Source organism: Mercenaria mercenaria, chromosome 11 (assembly GCF_021730395.1).
Source record: "Mercenaria mercenaria strain notata chromosome 11, MADL_Memer_1, whole genome shotgun sequence".
Classification (NCBI taxonomy): domain Eukaryota; kingdom Metazoa; phylum Mollusca; class Bivalvia; order Venerida; family Veneridae; genus Mercenaria; species Mercenaria mercenaria.
Window position 1 is genome coordinate 66,215,266 of NC_069371.1, and position 26,042 is coordinate 66,241,307.

Genomic DNA, 26,042 nt, shown 5'->3' on the forward strand with positions numbered 1-26,042 from the left:
AATTTGTCTCTACTTGAGCTTGAGGAGATACGATAACTTATTCAAAATTTATAAAAAACGGCAAGGTAAAAGTTGTTAAAAATTTGTAAAATAGTGCAAAACACGGTTACCTTTCAGAATATACCAAGCAGATGCCATTTTGTAAACATTACTATTAGTGACCTAATATCTTAAGTTAGAGCCTTGAATTTGGATGACAAATACAGTTTTACACACCGAAACTGACTTTTAGTGACTATGAATGTGACCTACTGACCTACTTTCTCAATATTTTAACATCCCTTTGACATTTTAAACATGTAGCTCATATTACTCAGGTGAGCGATCCAGGGTTATCATGACCATGACCATCTTGTTTTAATTTCTGTTGACCTTTTGAAAAGACGGTATCTTTATTAGATTTATTGAATAACGAAATGCTTCATTCCCTTGAAATGATACTTATTTAAATGAATTTCCTTTGAATTGTTTTATGAATAATGAACATTTGAGCAGTTGTAACTCATCAATATTTGTACATGTAACATATTTCAGGTGGTCATTTAGTGAGCGGTAAAATCTTCTGTAACATACTCAAATCAATATCAGGTGATTCATGTGTAGTAAGACCATATGTACATGTTTAATCGAATTTAACAGTCACTTTGAAAATGGTAGCCGTTTTAATTTGAATAGTCTGTGTAACTAAAAACGTATTCTGTCTATAGTAAACGTAACTTGATTTAGGTGTTGTGATTACGACGTACAGAAATGACTGCCCGAAAATAGACCAAAACTAAACACAAATATTTTTCTACCATAAGTCCGATATACAAATTGACTTAATCTAGTATTAAGCTATCCAAGTTGTGCACTTTGACCCTCATCTTTAAAAACAATATCAAACACGGTTAAATACGAGGATACGATCGAAGCAACACAATTATATTAAGCTAACCAAAATACATAATTCTTTGAAAACAGGTTCTTCCGGTTAAACTACCACAACAGTTAAAAGCAGCTTTCGGTAAAATACAGTCGCAGGCTTCAGATATTGATAAATGTAAAAGAAAGATATATTAAGAAAAGGTAAACCTTTGGTATGCGAGATAACGTACATGTATAACAAAAGTAGCAGCAATTGAACCTCAAATGACATTTATGATTATGTTTCAGCCACGATAAAGACACATGTGTAAATTAAAGTAGTACCTGTTTTCTTGTAGTGGGAAACGCCGTCGAAGACCCTTGGTGTATATCTCTCGACACAGTAGCTGAAAAAAGATCTACTCAGCGTGCGTGTGTTGGTGTTTGTTGGTGTGTTTAACAAATTTTCAGTCATATAAACGACAGTCTACGTGTAGCAGTAAGCGCAATTCCAAACTTTATACTGCTGTCTCACTGGAATATCACGCCATAGACACGATACATGATACCCCACCCAGTCACATTATACTGACAGCGGACTAACCTGTCCTAGCACTATCCTCTTAATGCTCAGCGCCAAACAAGGAAGCTGCTAGTATCATTTTTCACGTCTTTGGTATGACGAGGCCAGAGGATGAACTAACGATCTCCCACAATCGATCTATCGATTGATTATTTTTGGAATTTTTTGTTGTTATACAAATTGTTAGCAAATATTAGACTATGTAATAAAAAGGTAATTTAACTTTTTACACTACTGTACGAAGATATATTTGGACAAACGCATGGAACTCGCGTCGTCCAGTATTTTATCCGGTTCATTTGATATTGAAAGATAATAGGTAAGGGTAGCTCTCTCGGAAGCACAGAGCACCACAAACATAGCCTCAGAGCCACGCATTTGCAAAGTAGGCCCACAACAAAAAGAAGCTGTAACGGAAAAATATTACAGACGGGTTGCTTTAAAAATCCAACAAATACATTTTAATTATATGCAAAATGTAGATAGAGGGGGATGAAGTGGGAAGTGGGTGGGGGAGCGGGTTGAAGGGGAAAGTAAAGCAAGGATGAATATACAAAGGGAATGCTACGTTTCTTAATCACCGTTACACTACAATGTAAACCACAGTAGCACAGACATTCATGTACCAAAGACAAACACACCAACCCACACACAACTAAATAACATAGATAAACAGACTAGTAAGATAAATCAACATTGTATGACACCAACACTCTTGAACCACATAGTGTGTGTCAAAGAAATTGAATAAATTCATCGTCTTGGAACATCTGAAATCAACGACGTTTCGTTTCATTTACACGAAGTTCAGAAGTGTTAGACGAAAAGTACTACATGTACAGTATTATGTGTAGTATATAAAGCAAACGATATAAGATATACATGTGGCTGCTGCGACTGACATTGCGAGGTCATACATATGACGCATCAGTAAGTCGGGAATATAAGAAACATATAAGCAATACACTGCATATAAAACACACACCACACTGTACACACGTTTCTTTCACCAAATACTGAGATGAATGCTACAGTATTCTAAATCCCATTTTAGCATAAGTTTTAGCATTTTAGCATTAAGCCCAATATCACTGGACCTTTTTGCAAATTTATTTTCGACATGTCAGATTGGACATGGAATTAGAAAATTTTAGGATAAATTCCAACGGTTAGTCAAACTCAGTATTTTATCAACTTGGACATTGAGCACTATAGCATTCAACAGACAAAATATAAATGATTTCTTGAGGAGCTATATTGCTAAAGCAGAATACAACATTTACCTCATATACCTGCAGTTTATGCTTACCACTAGAATAGAAACAGAATAGAAATAATTAAGTATGTTTACAATAACAATATTTTATGTTAAATATTTATGATAAACAAGTATGACAACTTTTTGAAACTACAATTCTGGCCTGTTCGTATCGTTACACGTGGTTTATATTAAAGTCAGTCTCATAGTAGGACCACGGCGGCACTAACATGCCAACATAAAAACTTCATTCATTATGAGAAGATTACAATGTTTGAAATCCTGTTCCATTGATCTCATGTACTTTGTCTAAAACAGCCTGGATATTTTGAATGCCATCATGTTCAAAAGCCGAACAAATCTTATTCAATACTCGGTTTAACTTCTTATTTCTGAATCTGTTGAGATGCGCATAGAGAAAAAAGAGGTTTCCAAAAAACATTTTTGTCAGTCTGTAAGAATGAGTAAATTTACAAGGATTTCAACAGATTTTGTAACTCGAAAGCAAAAAAAGGTCTAAACTAAATTGAATTGTAGTATTTCCTCACATTAGGGAAAATAAAATACCTTTTAAATATAAACTATATTTACTTCGCGGATCCTATACTGGTCCGTTGTGATCTTTTTTAAGTATAGGTAATATAATAATATTGGTAATATAATAATATTCTTTACCTGCATGTTTCGTTCTCAGTTCCATTTTCAAATAACCCTCTCGTTAAATCTGAAAAATATTGATACAAAATAAATGTTAAACTTTGAACGGATTTTTTCACTACTTTTGTTTATTTAACTTTCATGGAAAAGTACGTCATTATGATTAAATAAATGTCCTCCTATAAATATTTCTACTTACTTAAATTGCATACGTATAATATCAACAAACGTATTTAAAATCCAATTCAAAATAGTTACCTAAACTATGTCACGACTTCAGGTATGTATTCCCTGTGTTCTATCAACTGGACATTTACAGTTGCCCAAATGCTCTAAGGTACAGATTATCTCAGAACTGTTTCTCTCTCGCGCTATATAAAGTTGATCTTCGTTGAATCTTGTTATTAAGTTTATAATATGCTGCAAAGAGACATAAATTAAATTTAACTCATTTAATTTGTACGGCCTTTTTGATCATGTGATATCATTTTGTCTGCATGCTGTAAAAAATAGCACATATTCCCTTGGGAATTTAACTTTCTTATGATGAAACAATTAATGGGAAATGTTCCCGAATACAAGAAGATTCTGAAGTATTAATGGTTGCTATTTGTAACACAAGTTTATCTAGAATAAACCTACCTAACAATAATAATAAATTTATGTTCGCAGTTTGAGTATATAGAAGTTATTTCATGGACTGGAACGGGTATGTGAGGCAATGTAAGAATTTGTCTTTCGTGCTCGATGTTATAATAAAGTTTATTTTAATTGCATTTAATCCAGTATATTTTTTAAACAATTGCTCTGTATAATCAGCCTAAAAAAGGGTATGAATTATCACGATCGCGAGCGAATGAGTCTTGAACATGGCCTTCTTCTTATGCAATATTTTAAGAAATAGCAGGAGCTATGAATACCTGAATGACTTGCTACATTGCTCGGCATACATTTAAACTTAATTATTTAGTACAAAAATGGTCTTGGAGTCTACTACTTCTTTATTGTGTATGGCAGTTTGGTTTCAATAACCAATCTATTGACATGTCGACATACTGATTGGACAAAAATTAAATATACAAAGGAAAATGATGCAAAACACAACTGAAATGGCATGACTCCCTTGACCTCTTGTGGCATTAACAAATGGTAAGCGACGAAAAGTGCCTTCAGTATTATGCGTAATTCTTGCGATTAGGATTAGTTTTTCTTTTGGCGGCGAACTTGGAACAATACGGTGAATTACCAAAGTAAGACTCTGAAATGCCCAGCCAGAGTCATTTTAAGTATAAATGTTTGAATGTAAATAATTATCTACATGTATTACGAGCTGAAAACCATTATCACAAGAATAGCAAGGGAAATATCTTTCTACTCTTATAGAACCCTATTTTTAACTAGTTACTAATAATAAGGTAATATAATACTACATTACATAGCTAAAGAATATAAAAGTTCAATCGTCAATCTATTTTTCAGTGGTGTTTTATTTTTGACAATTTTACTGGTCATGTAGTACACTTAACAGGGAACCAATGTGTCAAAGTGTTTGTTGGTATCAAAAAACTTGACCATACACATTGACTGTAGGTTCGAGTCCCGCATAGGTCGTCATGTGAGCCATTTAGCTGGCTTGCAGAAGGTAAATTGTTCTACCAGGTGGCCGCCCATTTCTAAAATAATGTCAGGAGGATCATCTGGGGTCTGCCTCTACAATTAAAGCTAGATTTACAATATATCCTGTTACTATATCGGTGTGGCGTAAAACTTAAGATATAATTGTGCAAAATAAGATTGTATTCAAGAACTTGGCTATGATGCTCTTTTTTGTTTGATTTTATGTCAAACCAAAACAACTTAGGAATATAGCAATTTTCTAGTTTTGAATGGTAGAGGAATGCCCTAGATTCACCCCCTGGCATTATTAAAAGCACGGACAGGTGCCTGGGTAGAACTAATAATCTCCGGTAAGGCTGCTGGATTACTTTACAACATGAAAACATTTTACAACGCTTGAAGGGTTTCAATCCCATAGAGGTTACGGGGGAGTGATTCGAAAGCAACCTCCTCTAACCACTCAGCCCTGCATTGGTCTGAGATTGCTGCCACAGAATAAAAATGAAACACCACAAAATGCACCATAATTTGATAATAGTACAAACTGAATATCTTAAAATTACGTCAATGTATTTCCTATCTATTTCATTTTAGTTAAAGTTTTAGAATAAACCACTCTTTATGACACAACAGCAGTTGATTGTTTTAGCTCAACATTGGAGAGAGACAAAAAAACTACAATCAGAATGTTCATTCTGAAGTACCGGGACATATTATAGCAATGCTTAAAATGATAAAATTATCTTATAAGTAAAACGATATGGTTGATTTAGAAAATTACCCCCCTTTTAAGAGAACAACTATAAAAAGAAATATTTAATTCATAAATTACTGATTGCGATCAAAAGTAATTGGGACCATGTTTTCTTTGGCAAATATAGCAATCAGTTTGTTGCACGATTTTAAAAAATGTTATCAACTGAATTTGTTCACTAATTATTTGCATGTTCCATTAACTAAGAGAACGTTAATGCAAAAAATAATATTTGATTCAGTGAAAAATAAAAGGATCACACGCCTGGAGATGAGATGGAATGTTTGCATGAAAAATTGATTTAGCAAGGGAATGAAAAGTCATATATCTTATCATTTATGGTAAGACGATTAGACGGTTTTAAATTAACTTTACGTTATAGATAACCATTTACACAGAGATTGTAACATCCAGTGTTTACAATTAAGATATGTTTCTTATTTCATAAAAATAACTTATTTTCCATCCCAAAGTCACATAAAATGAATAAACAAAAGTTCGGAGTGATGTTAACAATAGATGCTACTGATTAAATAAAAGAGGACTGAGTATTGGATGACAAATATATATCTCCATATATGAGATCTTTTGCATCTAAAATTACATGAAAAGGTGGAAGCAGACAGATGATAAATGAGAAAGAGAGTAAAAGGCAAAAGGAAGGAGAAGTGAGAAAAATACCTTTAAAAGCTTTTAATGTAGACAGCTTCTTTACACTACATGTGAGGAAAACTATTCACGTCTTAAAGAAATCTAAGTTAGACAAAGACAAAGACAGATATGGAGAGAGAAAGAGAACAAAGAGAGAAGGAAGAAGAGATGAGGTTGAAATAAAAGATCTTTCAAAGCAGAAGACAGTTTCATAACGTACTAGGGATAGGAATACAATTAAATTCAGATGCAATATTTCTTGTCACAATGTCATTGCCATTTTCTGTAATTCCAGTGTATGAGTTACAACATTATATTGAAGGAGCAAATACTAGCGTTTGGATGCTGTCTCAGTCTACAGAAACAGGGCATGCTATTTAAATGGCTGTAAGTTTGTTATCTAATATATGAAAATATACAGTAAGTATGAAAAATACAATACAGCATCATAATACGCGGCTAGTTTATATATCTTAATCATTATTGGTAGGTTTTATCATTCAAAGAATAAAGCCTTGTTGAATCTTTAAATTTGAATGAAAGGCTTGCAAAATCATGTTCAGTTACGATCTTGCTCATACAGTAAAATAAACTAAACATATCATGTAACCACTATACATATCAAATGAAAGTTTTGAACTCCTTTTTTAAAACAAATGCATCACGGTATCATAGTAATGAATTAATATTAGTATAGCAAAATCGTGTTTTACCTAAATTAATACACTCAAAATCGGTTATACGTCGCCAGAATAACACGGTTTTTATACATTATTTCTTAAATAAATCCAAAGTACAACATTTTTTTCCAAACACAGGTGTTTACCGATCGTATCTTCAAAAAATGAATAGTCGTTTAGGATCCATCAATGTTAACTTCCCATCAAGATTATCATTGTAGTTAACTTTTTCAAAATATTTTGTCCTTATCTGCATTCAATAACCCTTAAAACAATAGCTCAACTATTATTTTGCAACCTTTGATTGCAACGTTTTGTTACCTTTGTAGCTGCATTTGTTTCACACACAATATGTCACGCTATTTTACAATTTATATACGCATAATCTTACCGGATAATTTATTTCATTATAACAAATGCTCAATATGAGATCCGTGAGAGCTGTATATGAAACAACAGCGTTTAGGCCATGATTCCAAAGTCTTATCTATTGTCTTTTGGTTAAGTATTTGCCATTCGCCCTGAAGTGCTCGTTTAAGGTCTCACAGGGTGTAAATTGTCCGTTTCTGTCGTCTTCATTTCAGGATTACCCATATCCCAAAATCCATCGGGGGGGGGGGGGGGGGCGGGCATTGGGGGACTTAGGCATCAATTCCTCAGGCTTTACAAAGTTCACAAGGTGTGTTTTGAAGAATTTCTTGATGCGTTGTCCTGATGGAAGACCATATTTTTTGATACCTCTGGAAAAAGTCCAGGTACATCATCCTTCAAAATGGCTTCAACATCTTGTCGATATAATATATACTATTGACCTTTGTCACTTTGTCGATGATTCAAATCTCCGTTTTGCCTCTATACGACACGCCTGCCCATGCCATAAAACCAGAGGCAAAATAATCTCTCTTAACGAGCTTCAACTTGCCACCCGGATCTTCACCTTTTCTAACGTAACACACACTTCTTCGACCAAAGCTAACCCCTAAATAGAACATGACCTCATCAGAAGTAACATAATTGTTCCGTCTGCCATTACGTAGCTTGCGATACAGTCGCTAAGATCGGACACGTCTCTTTTTAATCTGAACCATGTTCAACTGTTGTACCTTGCACCTTTTTTTTTAGTCAAGCCTCCAACGTTTTGGATATTATTCGATATAGAGTTCCTTTAGATATACCTAGCTTGGATGCAATCTCCCGATGGGTCTGCGGATTCACTTTCGAAATCATACGAACGACCTTGCGAACTACGTCAGGTGTGGCCGCTGTTGGCCGTTTTCTGATCATGGCTATACTGGCTCCTAAATTAATCCCTATGATATGCTATGCCCCATTGATTTCAATGTTTTCTGGACACTTCTATATGAGTGGTTAGTCCTCAAAGACCAAGCACCGCACCCTCAATTTTATCCGATATTTTAGGTCGTACCATTTTGACAATACTGACATACGGTACATATACATTATCTACCGTATAGTAACATAGATAAAGCAATGCAAGTAACTCGAAAACCTCGTGCATCTTAGCCACAGTAGCGATATCTATAGTGTTCAAATATAAATGGGGCACCTCTCGTACTTTGAATAACGATACATTTTAATATCAAAATATAATATTAACACGACAATTGGTAATATTTACATCAATCAACGTATAATTGACTCTCAATTGAGAAAAATACATTTATTATAATTAAGTGTATTATTATAATGTATTAACGAGCAAGTCCTTAATAAAATAAACGATAAACTTACATTTGATAAGAAAAAAGAAACTTATTTTGATGTCTTCAGCATGTGGTCGCAGGTTCGATGGAGACAAGTTAATTCCTTTAAATGAAGGTCCTGAACTAAACTGAAGGAAGTTTACACATTTTAGTAATATTTGTGTGACAATAAGGTAATGAAATGCAATTTCGGACTGAAACTATGTTTTCTAAGCAATAGAATTGATATGTATGCCAAAGTATGCTAGAGGTAGGTAAACAATATATATTTGGTGCAACGCAACTCGGAATTTATTTTGGTCCGAAATTACGTTTTCGTATCGAGATACATAAAAGTGTTGACGATAAAATTTACTACGAAATATTAATAGCATTTGTCATGTGTTTACGAATCGGATATAAGTATCCGTCCCGAGGGAGCCTGCGCATTTGGCGGTACGAAGTTTGCCGAGCGCAGTTGGCCGAGGGACGGATACCGGTGTTTCTATATCCGATTCGTAAACACATGGATGATATTTTTCTTGCATATCGTTTGCATATCAGCATTTTATTATGGCAAATTATTGTTCTTGCATACCGTATTTTACAAGGGGGTCCTCCGTGGCCGAGTGGTTAAGGTCGCTGACTTTAAATCACTTGCCCCCTCATCGATTACTCGGGGCGTTGAATTCTTCATGTGTGGAAGCCATCCATCTGGCTTACGGGAGGTTGGTGGTTCTACCCATGTGCCCGCTCGTGATAAAATAATTCATGGAGGGGCACCTAGTATCCTCCTCCACCATCAAAGCTGAAAAGACGCCATATGACCTATAATTGTGTTGGTGCGACGTTTAACCAAAACAAATAAAGTATTTTCCAAAACAAGAGGGCCAAGATGGCCCTAGGTCGCTCACCTGAGAAACACACCATAACACACAATAACAGTGTTGTAAACATGTTTGACCTAGTGATTTCATGGAAATAAATATTCTGACCAATTATCATTAAAATTGGAGCAAAAATCTTGAGTATAAATAAGTATTTTCTTTGATTCGACCTGTGACCTAGTTTTTGACTCCAGAGCACGAGACCCATATTCGAACTTGACCTAGATTTCATCAAGACTATCATTCTGACCAAATTTCATGAAGATCAATTGAAAAATACAGCCTCTATCGCATACACAAGGTTTTTCTTTGATTTGACCTAGTGACCTACTTTTTGACCCAAGATGATCCATTTTCAAACTCGGCCTAGATTTCATTAAGGTTATCATTTTGGACTTAATTTCAGGAAGATCAATTGAAAAATACAGTCTCTATCGCATATACAAGCTTTTCCTTTGATTTGATCTAGTGACCTACTTTTTGACCCCAGAGGACTCATATTCGAACTTGACCTTGATTTCATCAAGGCAATCATTCTGACCAGACTTCATCAAGATTAATGGAAACATACAGCTTCTATCGCATACACAAGGTTTTTATTTGATTTGACCTAGTGACCTAGTTTTTGACCCCAGATGACCCATTTTCGAACTCGGCCTAAATTTTATCAAGGTAATCATTCTGACAAAAATTCATGAAGAGTAATTGAAAAATACAGCCTCTATCGCATACACAAGGTTTTTCTTTGATTTCACCTAGTGACCTAGTTTTTGACCCCAGATGACCCATTTTCGAATTCGACCTAGATTTTATCAAGGTAATCATTCTGACCAAAACTCATGAAGATTAATTGAATAATACAGCCTCTATCGCATACACAAGGTTTTTCTTTGATTTCACCTAGTGACCTAGTTTTTGACCCTAGATAACCCACTTTCAAACTCGTCCTAGATTTCATTAAGATAATCATTCTGACCAAATTTCATAAAGATCAGTTAAAAAAAACAGTCTCTATCGCATACACAAGGTTTTTCATTGATCTGACCTAGTGAGATAGTTTTTAAACCCAGATGACCCATTTTCAAACTCGGCCTAGATTTCATCAAGGTAATCATTCTGACCAAAATTCATGAAGATTAATTGAAAAATACAGCCTCTGTCGCATACACAATGTTTTTATTTGATTTGACCTAGTGACCGAGTTTTGGATCCCAGATGACCCAATTTCAAACTCCGCCTAGATTTCATCAATGTAATCATTCTGACCAATTTTCATGAAGATCAGTTTAAAAATACAGCCTCTATCGCATACACAAGCTAATTGTTGACAGACAGACGACAGACGACAGACTCCGGACGCCGGACATTGAGCGATCAGAAAAACACACCTGAGCATTGCTCAGGTGAGCTAAAAAATCAGCCTCTATCGCATACACAAGGTTTTTCTTTGATTTAACCTAGTGACCTACTTTTTGACCCCAGATGACCCATTTTCGAACTCGACATAGATTTCATCAAGGTAATCATTCTGAGCAAAATTCATGAAGATTAATTGAAAAATACAGCCTCTATCGCATACACAAGGTTTTACTTTGATTTGACCTAGTGACCTACTTTTGACTCCAGATGACCCATTTTCGAACTCGGCCTAGATTTCATCAAGGTAATAATTCTGACCAAATTTCATGAAGATCAGTTGAAAAATACAGCCTCTATCGCATACACAAGGTAAATGTTGACGGACAGACAGACGACAGACAGACAGACGCCGGACATCGAGTGATCAGAAAAACTCACCTGAGCATTTGCTGCTCAGGTGAACTAAAAATACAGCCTCTATCGCATACACAAGGTTTTTATTTGATTTGACCTAGTGACCAAGTTTTTGACCCCGGGTGACCCATTTTCGAACTTGGCCTAGATTTCATCAAGGTCATCATTCTGACAAAATTTCATGAAGATCAATTGAAAAATACAGCCTCTATCGCATACACAAGGTTTTTCCTTGATTTGACCTAGTGACCTAGTTTTTGACCCCAGATGACCCATTTTCGAACTCGACCTAGATTTCATTAAGGTAATCATTCTGACCAAAATTCATGAAGATAAAATGAAAAATGCAGCCTCTATCGCATACACAATGTTTTTATTTGATTTGACCTAGTGACCTAGTTTTTAATCCCAGGTGACCCATTTTCGAATATGGCCTAGATTTCATCAAGGTTATCATTCTGACAAAATTTCTTGAAGATTAATTGAAAAATACAGCCTCTATCACATACACAAGGTTTTTCCTTGATTTGACCTAGTGACCTAGTTTTTGATCCCAGATGACCCATTTTCGAACTCGGCCTAGATTTCATCAAGGTAATCATTCTGACCAAAATTCATGATGATCAGTTGAAAAGTACAGCCTCTGTCGCATACACAAGCTAAATGTTGACGGACGACAGACAGACGACAGACGACGGACGCCGGACATCGAGCGATCAGAAAAACTCACCTGAGCATTGCTCAGGTGAGCTAAAAACTGAAAACTACTTTGCCGGTTTTAACTGTTAATTTGCTTTAAACATGTACGATGTTTAAAGTATTTAAATGTAAAATTGTACAATTGTTTTTCATATGCGTCATTAGATGTTTACTGATGTACAAAATAATTTAATTGCCATTAAATCTTCCAGCGAATTATTATTTCACTTTAACACCTCGGCATTCCACGTACATCAGTGTTTTTTTATCGGATTAAAGTTTGCAAATGATTATCAAATTGAAAAAAAAAACAGCATGTGATCAATACTAATTAACAGAAATTACTTAATTTGTTTTAATTGTTTCTTTCATTGTATTGTACCTTTTAAGTTTAAATAAACTCTGGAATGTAGATCTCTTGGAAGCACCGAGAACAAGGCAAACAGTGAAAATTGCAGGCTCGGCTTGATTGAGTCTGTTCATGAGCAGTAATGGAAAATGCAACACTGCTCACGCCCCCTAGCACCGGCTTAAGCAGTATTCAATCTTCAAATCTAAATGAGTTGAAATCAATGATCTCGAAGGACCAGAAAATATAACAACACTGAGACAACAACTAAAGTTCAAGTTTATTTCGGCTTGCCCCGATTTCCGCACAATCTTTAAAGATCGAAATATAGCAGCTGTAATTGAATGTACGGGGAGACATGATACGGCTGTTACAATGCATAAACAATAGTGCTGTGATAATTAATAAAATGGAAGAAGTGAATACTATCTGGTACTCAACTCGAGCATAAGTTAATTGTAGAAGAATTTAGAAAAACTATCAACAAACAAATAACAAAAAAACAAACGCTAGCGAGCCAATTAAGAGATAATACATTTATTTTAGATAAGCCTTTTCGCTGAAATACAATATACCTCTACTTTCCAAATAGAGGTCGATTTGTGTCCACTATTAAAACATAATATCCATACATTTAGGAATTGAATAGTACGGGCGAATCTGATGAGTCTGACGAAGACGAATTGAATAGGAAATTAAAAAGTCTGAAATATGGTAAGATTATACAATATCTTAAAACCAAAAAAGTCAAAATAGCCTACCGATTTGCTCTTTAGTCCTTTCAGAAAAATTATACAAACTTATAAGAAAGAGTAGTTTAAAGATTGGATAGTATTTTATTAATCATTTACTCAATATGGTATCTGACAAAGCTCGTGGTCAGCAGCAATTCAGTCGTTAGAGTATGGCGCCAATAATCATTTTAAATCTGATTATTTGTGAGAGAGATAAGAATGTTATTTATTTGATTGGTTAAACACATATATTGTAGAATATCAGTAAATAGGTGTTAATTACGATGCAGTATGAATTCTCAATAATTCAACATTGAAGTGTATCCTGTTTTACAAAACAAAAATAAATTTTATGCATTATTACATGCATAAGTTACGATCAACGTGTGAATTTACTAGAATATACACTAGTGTCAAATAACTGACTTAGACGATTTGTTTTCTATTGGTTTCCTGTAATATCTGAGAAAGTTGTCACATTTAATCAGCTTGTAGCACACTGCGTTATTTGAGGGAATTGTCACTTAATACTGTCCATAATTGTACGATTCAGGAGAATCAAGGACGAGAATCTATATCAAGGACGAAAGTCTCTAATCACTTTTTATAACATTTTTTAGGTTTTCCAGGATCTTCAGAAAGTGTAACAGAATTAAAGTTGGACACAGAACAGGTATTTTAATACCTCTAGGGCTCGTTTATCAAACATTTTCTTCGTGCTTTTGCAAAATCAGACAAAAATAAATTGCTGTATAAGTTCGATACCCAATTAGTGTACTCAATAGCATGTCAATGTACCAAGTCATCTTTCGGGAACCAATTACAACTAAATGTAGTTAATAGTTGCTCCAGAGATAATCTGTCTGTTCTCCCCGGGCTTCAACAAGATCCTATCATTTGTAGTTGCCTCTTTCTAGCCTATATGAATACCTCACTGGCTCCATCCAAACTTTAGGTAGATAAATCACTGTCTTCAAAACAGTTCAATACTCCATTTACTTACCAACCGTACAAGATGATCCTAATTCGTAAAAGGAGTTTACGTGTGTTTTTGAGGATTGTCCGAAACAGAAATACAATAATTTAAAATACACCTAGAGCAACGTTCCTAAAACAATCGAAACGGCTAAATACCTAGGCGTCACTATACGGACAAATCTCACATGGTCCAGATCAGTAATACAGCAACAGTAGCAACACTATTCTTCACTCAGATGACAAATCGAAGAAGTTTAATGATAATTGAACGTAGTGTATAGTTCATATGCACTGACTGAAGACCTGTAACTTTCGATTTTACTCTGTAACACATGAAATTTCCGTAAAGGGTGGAAATCAGTTTTCTGATATCATGTTCACATAACGAATGAAATGTCACCGGGTGTAAAATAAGTACTCGTGAAATTCATAAGTACTGATCTTACCTTTTTCTTAATTAACCATTGTGATATTGATACCAGTGTCAGCATGATAATATTTCTTACATTTGGAGCTTTAATTTAATGTGTGCTCCGAGAGAAAAAATATATAGTGTGTTTGATTGTAAAATTTGCAATATTCACTTTGTTACACTAAATTTTAATTTCTTAAATGAAAGTAGACGTCAAATCAAATATAAATGTCTAACTAGTTTGCGCTGGATGTATTTATATTGTTAGTTACCAATAACGTTTGTACTGACGACCAAAAATAAAAGCTTTTTTGTTTCAAACAAACAACGCATTCGTTGGTACACTGCACAATGTCTATTACATCCTCGTAAGAAGTATTCAGGTATTTTGGACATGAATGGAAGTTTTGTCAAATTCTGACACAAATATATAGCTACAAGTTGGACACTCTGGTAGTGTACTTATTAGAGTGTCAATGTATCCTGTCATTTCTCAGGAACCAATTCCATCAAATTGTAGCACGAGACAATAAGGTCCTGTCACCAGTTTCTTTCTCTTTTTAGCCTATATGAATGATCTTTCCTGCTCCATTATAAATGAGGCTAAGCTATATGCAGGTGACACCACTGTCTGCTCGATAGTTTGATACTCCTTTGACTTACAAACCATACAAGATTATTCTTTTTAGCTCACCTGAGCAATGCTCAGGTGAGTTTTTGTGATCGCTCGATGTCCGGCGTCTGTCTGTCGTCCGTCTGTCAACATTTAGTTTGTGTATGCAATAGAGGCTGTAATTTTCAACTGATCTTTATGAAATTTGGTCAGAATGATAACCCTGAAGAAATCTAGGCCAAGTTCGAAAGTGGGTCATCTGGAATCAAAAACTAGGTCACTAGGGCAGATCAAAGAAAATCATTGTGTATGCGATAGAGGCTGTATTTTTCAATTAGTCTTCATGGATTTTAGTCAGAATGATTACCTTAATAAAATCTAGGCCGAGTACAAAAATAGGTCATCTTGAGTTAAAAACTAGGTCTCTAGGTCAAATCATAGAAAAACAATGTGTATGCGATAGAGGCTGTATTTTTCAGTTAGTCTTCATGAATTTTGGTCAGAATAATTACCTTCATGAAATCTAGGCCGAGTTTGAAAATGGGTCATCGTGGGTCAAAAACTAGGTCACTAGGTCAAATCAAAGAAAACCGTTGTGTATGTGTTAGAGGGTGTATTTTTCAATTAATCTTCATGAATTTTAGTCAGAATAAATGCCTTGATACAATTTAGGTCAAGTTGGAATATAGGTCATCTGGGGTCATAAAGTACGTCACTAGGTCAAATCAAAGGAAATCCTTGTGTATGCGATAGAGATTTTTTCAATTGATCTTCATGAAATTAAGTCAGAATGATAACCTTGATGAAGTCTAGACCGAGTTTGAGAATGGGTCATCTGAGGTTAAACCGTAGGTCACTAGGGCAAATCAAAGAAACACTTTGTGTATGTGATAGAGGGTGTATTTTTCAATTAATCTTCATGAATTTTAGTCAGAATAAATGCCTTGATACAATTTAGGTCAAGTTTGAATATTGGTCATCTGGGGTCAAAAAGTAGGTCACTAGGTCAAATCGAATAAAAACATTGTGTATGCGATAGAGACTGTATTTTTCAATTGATCTTCATGAAATTAAGTCAGAATGATAACCTTGATAAAATCTAGGCCGAGTTTGAAAATAGGTCATCTGAGGTCAAAAAGAAGGTCACTAGGTCAAATCAAAGAAAAACCTTATGTATGCAATGGAGGCTGTATTTTTTCAATTGATCATCATGAAATTAAGTCAGAATAATTACCTTGATGAATTCTAGATAGAATTGGAATACGGGTTATCTAGGGTCAAAAAGTAGGTCACTAGGTTAATTAAAAGAAAAACCTTGTGTATGCGATAGAGGCTGCATTTTACACTGGATTTTCATAAAATTTGGTCAGATTGGTTGCCTTGATAAAATCTAGGACAAGTTCGAATATGGGTAGTCTTGAATCAAAAACTAGGTCACTTGGTCAAATCAAAGAAAACCCTTGTGTATCCGATAGAGGCTGTATTTTTCAATTGATCTTCAAGAAATTTGGTGAGAATGATAGCCTTGGTCAAGTTCGAATATCGGTCATCTGGGGTCAAAACTAGGTCACTAGGTCAAATCAAAGAAAAGCCTTGTGTATGCGATAGAGGCTGTATTTTTCAAGTGATCTTCATGAAATTTGGTGAGAGTGATAGCCTTGGTCAAGTTCGAATAAGGGTCATCTGGGGTCAAAACTAAGTCACTAGGTCAAATCAAAGAAAAGCCTTGTGTATGCGATAGAAGCTGTATTTTTCAATTGATCTTCATGAAATTTGGTAAGAATGATAGCCTTGGTCAAGTTCGAATATGAGTCATCTGGGGTCAAAAACTAGGTCACTAGGTCAAATCAAAGAAAACACTTGTTCATACTCAAGATTTCTACTCCAATTTTAATAATAATTGGTCAGAATATTTATTTCCATAAAATCACTAGGTCAAACATGTTTACACTGTTATGGTGTGTTTCTCAGGTGAGCGACCTAGGGCTATCTTGGCCCTCTTGTTTCCCTTTACCCTTAGGAAAATAATTCGTGAAATGGGTTTTTGTGTATTATTGAAGATTATCCGAAACAGAACTAAATCAATTCATAAAGAATCAATGTGCCTATACTATTTAAGACCAATTATCCATACATTTAGGAATTACATCATGCAGGCGAATCTGAAGAAGAAGGTGACTCGATTATGAAGTCCAAAATACCGATATATGGTAAGTTTATGCATAATATGTAGACGTGATTTACTAATCAACCCTTTTAGGACAATTATACAAACGAATTTGAAACAGTAGTTGAAGTTAAGATACTACTTTTCAATCATTTAGTCATTTAAGGATCTGACTAAGCTTATGGTTAGCATCAATTCAGTCGCTAAAATACCACGCTAATAAGCATTTCCTCTATCTTAGTATTAGTTAGACATATAGGAGGTTCTTTCTTAAAATAGTGTAACTTCCATCTTACCTTTCAAGTAAGTCATGTTTGTGACAACACATATATTGTAAAATTTAATAGAATGCAGACTAGTGTCAAATAACTGACTGGATCGATTTACTGACCATTGTTTTACTATAATATCTAAAAAAGTTGTCTCATTTAACCAACCTCTAGTACACTACAATGTCTGAAGGAATTTACTTTGAACACGAGATGCCCCTTAATACTCTTTCCAGAATTCTATGATTCAGGAAAATCAGACACGAAAGCCTGTAATCACCTTACTGTCTAAGAAATCCAATGTTTTCACCCGCTAATGCTATCGCACAAGTTTCTAGTGGTGTAGCAAACCTTTCATTAATTCCACCGTAGACACTAAATTATGCATTGTCGATTGTTGATCGGCTTGCTACCTTAAATGGCTCTAGGTCCTGTCAAACAGATCGGTCTCAGTTTGATGAAAGAGTGATTTTATAATGTCTAGTTTATTTTGTTAAGAACGATAGGATCCAGTTGATAGTTTGGTAAAAATTTGTCAAAAACATTATTACTAAATGTGGTAACTTCTTTGGTATTCATCATAGTTATTTGTTGAACATTCATCTCAATATCACGTAATTCTATCAGAGAATACGTTTGGAACCTCTTTGGACTTAGCAAAAGGATCACGACTTTATAGACACTAATAGTTACGTTCAACAAACAAATTTCGAACAATTTTAATTTTAGCTGGATTTTCAAAGGCGTCTTAACACAACAAATTACATTCAATTCAAACCTACAAGCGAAACTGCGAGTCCCACAAATAATAAAACAGGAACGATATTTACATATAAACTATACAAAAGATTTAAAAATTGTAAGTCTTAATGCAAGATCTTATTTATTTCATTCTTTATAACATTCCACACTTATTATAACATTTATGATTTTCCAGCATCTTCAACAAGCAAAACAGAATTGAAGTTTGACACAAAACAGGTAATTGTTTATACCTCTATGACTTTGTTTATTGATTACGTTCACTGAAATCGTCAACATGACTACCCGCTCTGGTAAAGGGAACTACTGGAAAGATGTCGCCTGTAGTACAAACCAATCCAAACCTGGGAAATTTAATTTTACAACACTAAAATCAAAAGCACCAATCTTGTCTTGATTTTTGGTTTGTATAGTATTGTCTTAAATAGAGAGATATAAACCTGAAATGAAGCAGTGGTACACTATCATATCCACTCTCGGGTAGAAAGTAGTATCCAAAAGTTTAGCAAAAACGGAATATTCATAATTAGAATATTGTCCAAATAGCGTGATATATTGTTAAATACGGTATAATGTCTGCCAGCGGCTGAAATTACACTCTCTTTCATTACAATGGATACAAAACTGCAACAAGGGGTGCATAATTTGTTCCCATAGGAATGCAAACTACTTGTCTAGAAACTGTTTTCCAAAGCTTAGCATAAATATTGTTAAATTAGGAGGAAAGTGCTTTACAAATTTCGTCACAGGTCAATATAATAAAATTACACCCGATATATTACAAAAATGTTGTATAAGTTCGATACTAAGACTTATATTAATGTCATGTGTTATATCAAAATATTGTCAAATTTTGTTTATGAGAATTAAGCTGTTGTAAAATGATAAAAAAGTACTATCTAGCTGAATTATGCCTTACGATAAAATACATAATTTCTCTCTTTATTCAAATAAATTGATGCTTGTCTGATATTTCAACGAAAAACTCTCTTCATTAGGACAAGGAACCATATAACTCGGGCGGATCTGATGGGGAAGATGATACAGGTAACAGTTTGATATTTTTCGTAGAAAAGACTCGCTAAATAATTACAGTATCAGGAAATTAAACTTACCAGAATGTATCTTAGCCTTTGACTGACTTTTCTGCTATCCAGACATTCCGTAAGGAATTAGAAATAGATGGAATATCTCTTGGTAAGCATGAATTCAGTTTTATTTCCTGATGTCAAACAACTGCTGAAAGGAATGACTTTAAAATCAAGTTAACCGGGTGTAATATAGACTAAGTCGAACTGCAATTTTCTATTTATCTATATTCCTTTTATCGCCTTAAAGGATCACAAAGACATTTTAAAATTTCGTATTAAACCAAAGCGAATATGCTCGTATGAATTCATATAACCTCACAATACACGCACGTACAAAGTGTTTCTCAAAAAACTTGGATATTAACTTTTTTGTTGCCAGATAAAGACGAATATGAAAGTAGTACAGTCCAAATGGGCTTAAGACATTTCTATGCGATTCCTATAAGAGTTAAGTGAGGGATAAACTTATCTTTTCACACTGTTCTATATTCAGTGAACTTAAATATTAAGAGTTGTTGAAAACATTTGTGCTGTATAAACAATTACGTTATATGTAACTTGCTGATAAGCCAAATAGTTATATAATTGTATATTATTAGTTTTGGATCGATAAATATGCACAAGTTCTATTCGGAAATATTGTACGACTTTAGGAGTGACTTTAAAGAAAGAGTGCATATTTCTCCATGCAACACTATTTTTATAACTTACCTTATCTGCACGTATTAATATTATATGATTATTATGAATTTGTTTCTTAGTTTGAATAAAATTGACCGTACTGGTGAATTAAAAAAATAACGCAACGACACACATTAAAATGACGTCACGGCCGCGATATAAAATCCAGGCTTCAATATTGAAATACATTGACGTTTCTACTTCCACTTTAACTTAACGGAGTGTAAAAACGAGTATATAATCCTAATTGTTAACAGGAATTAGTGATTCAAAATTCATATATATTCCATGATAAGAATCAGAATTGTTATCTACATAAATATAAGAAATAATAGTTACAATAAATATATAAAATCTGTCAAGTAAATACTTAATTATGAGGTTAGTTATATTTAAACCTGGCCAGGGGTCGAACCTGTTTTTGGTACGTTGAAATTTTAAGCGGGAGCATAAGGTTAGTTAAGACAAAATGATGGATATAGGCGAAAGCGAAAGTAGGTTAGCACACATTTTACCTATTTCATCTCAAGTTTGCTAATTTAAAGAACAAAGTCGTCAGTACATCGTGTGACGACTACACTGGACAATATGTTACATATTATAACAGCGCGCGATGAAGCGTGTTAAAAAAGTTATTGAATACATAAGTTGATGTGTTTGTAAACAACTCGTGGACATGCCATCTGAAATCTGAAATGAAACGATTAAGGTAGAACGCGACACTTTGCGAACTTTCGAGTAGCGTCTTTTTGCGTGACTGTGTAAAGTTGACCTTATTTCAAACAAGATGCAGTTTATTTTATACTAATAGAACCAAGCATTTTTTTTTTTTTACACGAGACGTAAAAGTTGAACACCAAAGCCCTTTATGGTGATATAAAAATCAATGTTTTATTATTATTATTATTATTATACCAGATTTATATAGCGCCCTTTTCATGATCAATTTCACGTTCAAAGGCGCTTTACATAGTTCAAATGCAGCCACACTGGGCGCATAATTCATCCTCTACTAGCACAGACACAGAGCGATCTGACCAGAAGGACAGAGTGAGACAAAGCCCCGACCACAGAGAGATCAGAAATCAGATACAGGCTTGTCCGGCTAACTTAGCCTAGCTCGTTGCGAATAGACAGCCTGCTTCTTTAACGTGCCGAGTGTATAGCACTGATACACGCAAGGATTGTCTGGGTTCTGGACCAGTACACCTCTAGTTAGGTGGGAAACACTGAAAAGCGTTTCTGAAAATTCCCGAGTAGCTGCCGGGGATCGAACCCCCGACCTCAGGATTGGAAGGCCAGTGTGCAAACCACTGAGCTATCCGTTACACCGACAGATATTTGAAAAATGGAAAGTAAATCGTCATTTTCGAATAAAAAATGACGTTCAGTTTCGCAGCATTTTTCGGCTTTAAATCAGCATATTAAAAATCCTTGAATTAAATTTTTGATTTTTTTTCAATAAACGGTGTTTAAAATGTACACCGAGTCCAAATGACAAATAAAATTGGGGGTCACCGATTTAATTTTTTTCGGTACATGTGATCTTATTTCCCCATCCCCATGCGTAAATTTTGTACTGTAATTCGACGTCTGCAGATACTTTCGAGACATCATAATTCGGCCATTGTGTTTAGCTTATCATCTGCACCATTTAGTGATTTACTGGTCCTCAAAGACCTTTATACAAAACAAGAACAAACACTTTGATCCATGACAAGACGCTAATATATAAAACAATGATGAAAGGCATATTAAATAAGTAAAATCTTAGTACATTTCAATATACAGTGCAACCTCTGTAGAGCAACACCCTTTGGGAGATACAAATATTGACTGTTATGTAGAGGTTGTTGTTCTAGAGAGGTAAATTTGATAGTATATTTCAGCTTTGGGAAATTTTGATGAAGTTGTTATAGAGAGGTTTTTGCTTAAGAGAGGGCCGCTGAGGTTGTACTGTAATACTGGCGCAAAAATCCGAAGCGTTTGGTATCTTCAGATGCGTCAAGTGGACAAAAGTTGATATAATTAAGGTGGAATGCGCCTAATTTCAGAAGTTATTGGGTACCTTTTCGACATTTGGTTTAAATTAAAATCTTGCATATTCCCCATATAATGCGTATTTTACATTTTTGATTTTTCTGTAACTTTTTTTCTCCGCAAATCTTAGATGTCCATTTTTGATGAACCGTGATTTCACGTCCGTCGGACTGTTTTCGTAGACCATTCTGTTCAGTCAACAAGTATCTGCATTTGAAATGGTATATAATTTGTGGTGATAATTTAACCTTAGAGTCGATATTTACGTCAAAGTTACGTCAGAGCGACAAGTATGACGTTAAGTTTTGAATAAAACAATGCTTTAATCTTGTCTAAAATATAATTTGACTAAAAACTAAAATAATGATGAAAACTTTATTTTAGCGCCAAAGTATTTTTTGCCTGTATATCTTCTTTTTAAGATAAACTCTACTTATTCATTTTTCTTAGTATATTTAGATCAAAATAGCCTTTAAAACTCTGTTACCGTGAGCGAAGTTATCACGCTAAATTACATTACTCTACCCCTACCCCAGATAAAAATACGTAATTTAACGGGTTCTCGTATGTGTTGTGATCAATTTTTAACCTATTTCGAAAGAAGTTAATCAAAAGAGTCCTTTACAATTTTGAAAGGATTTCTTGAATTATCTCTCAAGTTCATAATTATACATGATTGATGCACACGACATTGTAAACATTTACAAAATAAAAAGAAAACGTCAGAATATAACGAAAATCCTTTATTTGAATTATCTCAACCATTTTTATAGTAACAAGTACCTGTATAGAATTACTTTACGTGCCTCTGTTTCCGTCACGTATTATCTATGCGTAAAAATGGTCACATAAAGAACTTGTAATACAATGTATATGCTATAAATATTTATCAGTTAATATAATGTGTCTTCTTAATGAAGCGGTGTCAAAAAATAAGACTGGTGTATACAGAACCTAGTCAACCTCGGCACAGTGCGAAAAGGTCAGTAAAGCGTATGTAAAAAATGAGAAATATTCATTTTAGCATACCATATAACTTGAAAAAAATTACGTTTTAGAAATATTTCGATTGTTTGGAGACTAGTTAGACACCCCGATCCAAATGAGGTGCAGCCACGGGAAACAGAATATATTTGTTGTACGGAGGCTGTTGGTCTGAAAAGTTTAATTTATCTAACAACTCTAGACAGAAATACACCATCCTTTACAAAGAGGTTTTAGCTCTCCAGGGATGTGTTTTAAGAAAGGTTATCCTTGTATTCATAGACACATAATAGAAACATATTCCATATATAATATTTTTCCTAACATTACACCCCTATCAAACATAACAAATACGAGTAAATACACTGCTAAAAATGTTAAATATTCCATAAAATAAAAAGAAAGAAAATTGTTTGTTTGTTTTAGGTTTAGCACTGTTTTCTGTTACGATAGGCGGTTAACCTAACCAGTGTTCCTCAACAAGTAACTTCCATCTTCACCACAAAAAATCGGAGGTGGAGGACGAATGATTTCAGATACCTTCTACCATATCAAATTTTCACGCCCTTCCCAGGGATCGAACAAACGATTCATATATAACTGAGCTAAGCGGGTGGGATAAAAGAAAGAAAGACAGAAAACAGTGTCTGTGATTGAAACTCGCTGTAACTCAACAGCGGTTGAATGCAGTTAAACATGTATAATTCTATGTTGCAATTATCTGTATGGACGACTCAAGAATCGTAACTTTGTACGTAGGACCGGCGGCTCAAACCTGCTAGTCCTGGTTTCGTATGTACGTGATACTAGGATTTGAACGAGTACAATGTGTATGATTTCATTTTTTTTATTTCATTTTAATAAGCGTCTGAGATGTCAACGTTCAGAATGTAACAATTTTTAAACAATTTAGCAGTTCACTCATCAGAATTTTATAAAGCTACGCTTATGCGTTTATGTAACTTTGGGATAGTATTCAAAGCGAAACCTCTAATATCATGATGGTCATGGAACTCATATCTCAGATAGTGCCCTTTACTATAAAATTTCTAAATAATGAAAAAATTAACTCTGACTAGTAAAAAAAAAAACACCGTCAAAATATGTGAACATTTGCATGGAGCGGATAATTAACCTGACAAGCCCATGGAAACTTACCTTATTGTCATATGTTACTAGGCTGGAGAAGTAAGAAACGAAATAGTACAAATGTATGACCTGGAGATGTGCGTGAATGCGTTCTCGTGCGTGCTTATGGAGGATTAGGGATAATATCAAGAAAAACAAGAAACAATCAAGCTTTACTCTCGTGGAGAGCAAACTGAAAAATATATGAAACTGTTGTATAATACTGATCTATAATATTTTACAATAATGATGCTTTAATGTTTTGTTTCAAATGTAAAATCTCCGAATTATCAATTGCATATGTATAAATTCTTCATTTTAGCAGTGTATTATAACGGGAAAAAACTTGTTAACTGGTACTTTAAGAAAAAAGATAAAATATTCATTATTAAATAGAAAATATATTTAAAGCGATTTTCAAAACGGCCGAATTATGATGTCTCGAACGTATCTGCAGACGTCGAATTATGGTACAAAATTTACGCATGGGATGGGGGAAATAAAATCACATGTACCGAAAAAACTAAGTCGGTGTTTGTCATTTGGACTCGGTATACATTTTAAACACCGTTTATTGAATAAAAGTCAACAATTTAATTCAGGGAATTTTAATATGCTGATTTAAAGCCGAAAAATGCTGCGAAACTGAACGTCATTTTTTAGTCAAAAACCACGATTTTCTTTCTATTTTTCAAATATTTGTCGGTGTAAAACAAGAATTTTTATATCACCATGAAGGAAAAATAAATTCTCGTCGAATAGTGTATAATTTAAGAAAATGTTTTGGTTGGTGCCGTTGCAGTTCTCGTAACAGTTGCCAAGGATACGCGGCGACGTTATTTTAAAAAAACGGGCTTTAGTGGTCAACTTTGATGTCTCGTCTTCAAAAATTGGTTGGCTCTATTGGTTTTAAATAAACTTCACATTTTTTGGAAATATGGTCAACTTTACATATGCCAAATTTCAAGACGCTACTCGAAAAGTCGCAAAGTGTCGCGTTCTACCTTAAATGACATATAGGGATTATAATTTAGTGAAGAAGTGTAGCAAACAAGCAATAGAATGAATTACAAAGAAGTGACACTCACTTGTTGATTATATACAGAAAACGCATTCACAAAGTGTAAGTACGTATATTGGTTACATGACATACCTGTACGCCTAAAATATGGTTTGTTGAAGCAGGTAAAGTGGGAATCAGCTATAGGAATAACAAGCAAAATTACATTTCAACACATATCTGGTAATATCGTTTACCATTTTAAATACTGATGCAGAATTTATAAAATAATAAAAAAAATAAAAATGAAAAAAAAAAAATAATAATATATATATATATATATATATATATATATATATATATATATATATATGTATATATATATCGTATTTCTCAAGAAAAAGCTGCGGATGTCTCTAAATTACTTTTTGTACTTTTAGCATGTGTAAATGTTGAGTTCTGCTCAACCCGGGGCTAGAGGGCGTGGACGGTAGCATGCATTTCCACTACCGTCCATGAACAGGCTCAAACTAACCGAGCCTGCAACATTTTCGTTTTTGTTGTGTTGAGCGACCTGTGAAGTTTTCACTTTTACTATTTTAGTGTAATATTATATTTGATAAAAAGGACATGGTGTCTGAACTCATTCGTCCTCCACCTCCGATCCACGCGGAGATGTTAAATGAGAATGGAAGTAGAGAATCCAGGAACACTAGTTAGGGTACC

General features: G+C 34.3%; 1 protein-coding gene and 1 long non-coding RNA gene across 2 annotated transcripts in view; one reads left to right on the forward strand and one right to left on the reverse strand.

Moving 5' to 3' along the window:
• Positions 1-3,760, reverse strand: part of LOC128546807 (uncharacterized) — a 35,563-nt gene extending 31,803 nt beyond the window's left edge. The window contains exons 1-3 of the mRNA XM_053518160.1: positions 3,603-3,760; positions 3,363-3,411; positions 1,192-1,253 (exon numbers count right to left, since the gene is read on the reverse strand). Coding sequence (XP_053374135.1) covers positions 1,192-1,253; positions 3,363-3,387 — 87 coding nt within the window. The 5' untranslated portion in view covers positions 3,388-3,411; positions 3,603-3,760. The remainder of the gene's footprint in view (positions 1-1,191; positions 1,254-3,362; positions 3,412-3,602) is intronic.
• Positions 3,761-13,810: 10,050 nt separating this feature from the next.
• Positions 13,811-19,447, forward strand: LOC128546911 (uncharacterized). Its single transcript, XR_008366216.1, has 4 exons — positions 13,811-13,864; positions 17,335-17,404; positions 18,568-18,611; positions 19,391-19,447. It is a non-coding gene; the product is annotated as an uncharacterized LOC128546911 (long non-coding RNA).
• Positions 19,448-26,042: the final 6,595 nt, after the last annotated feature.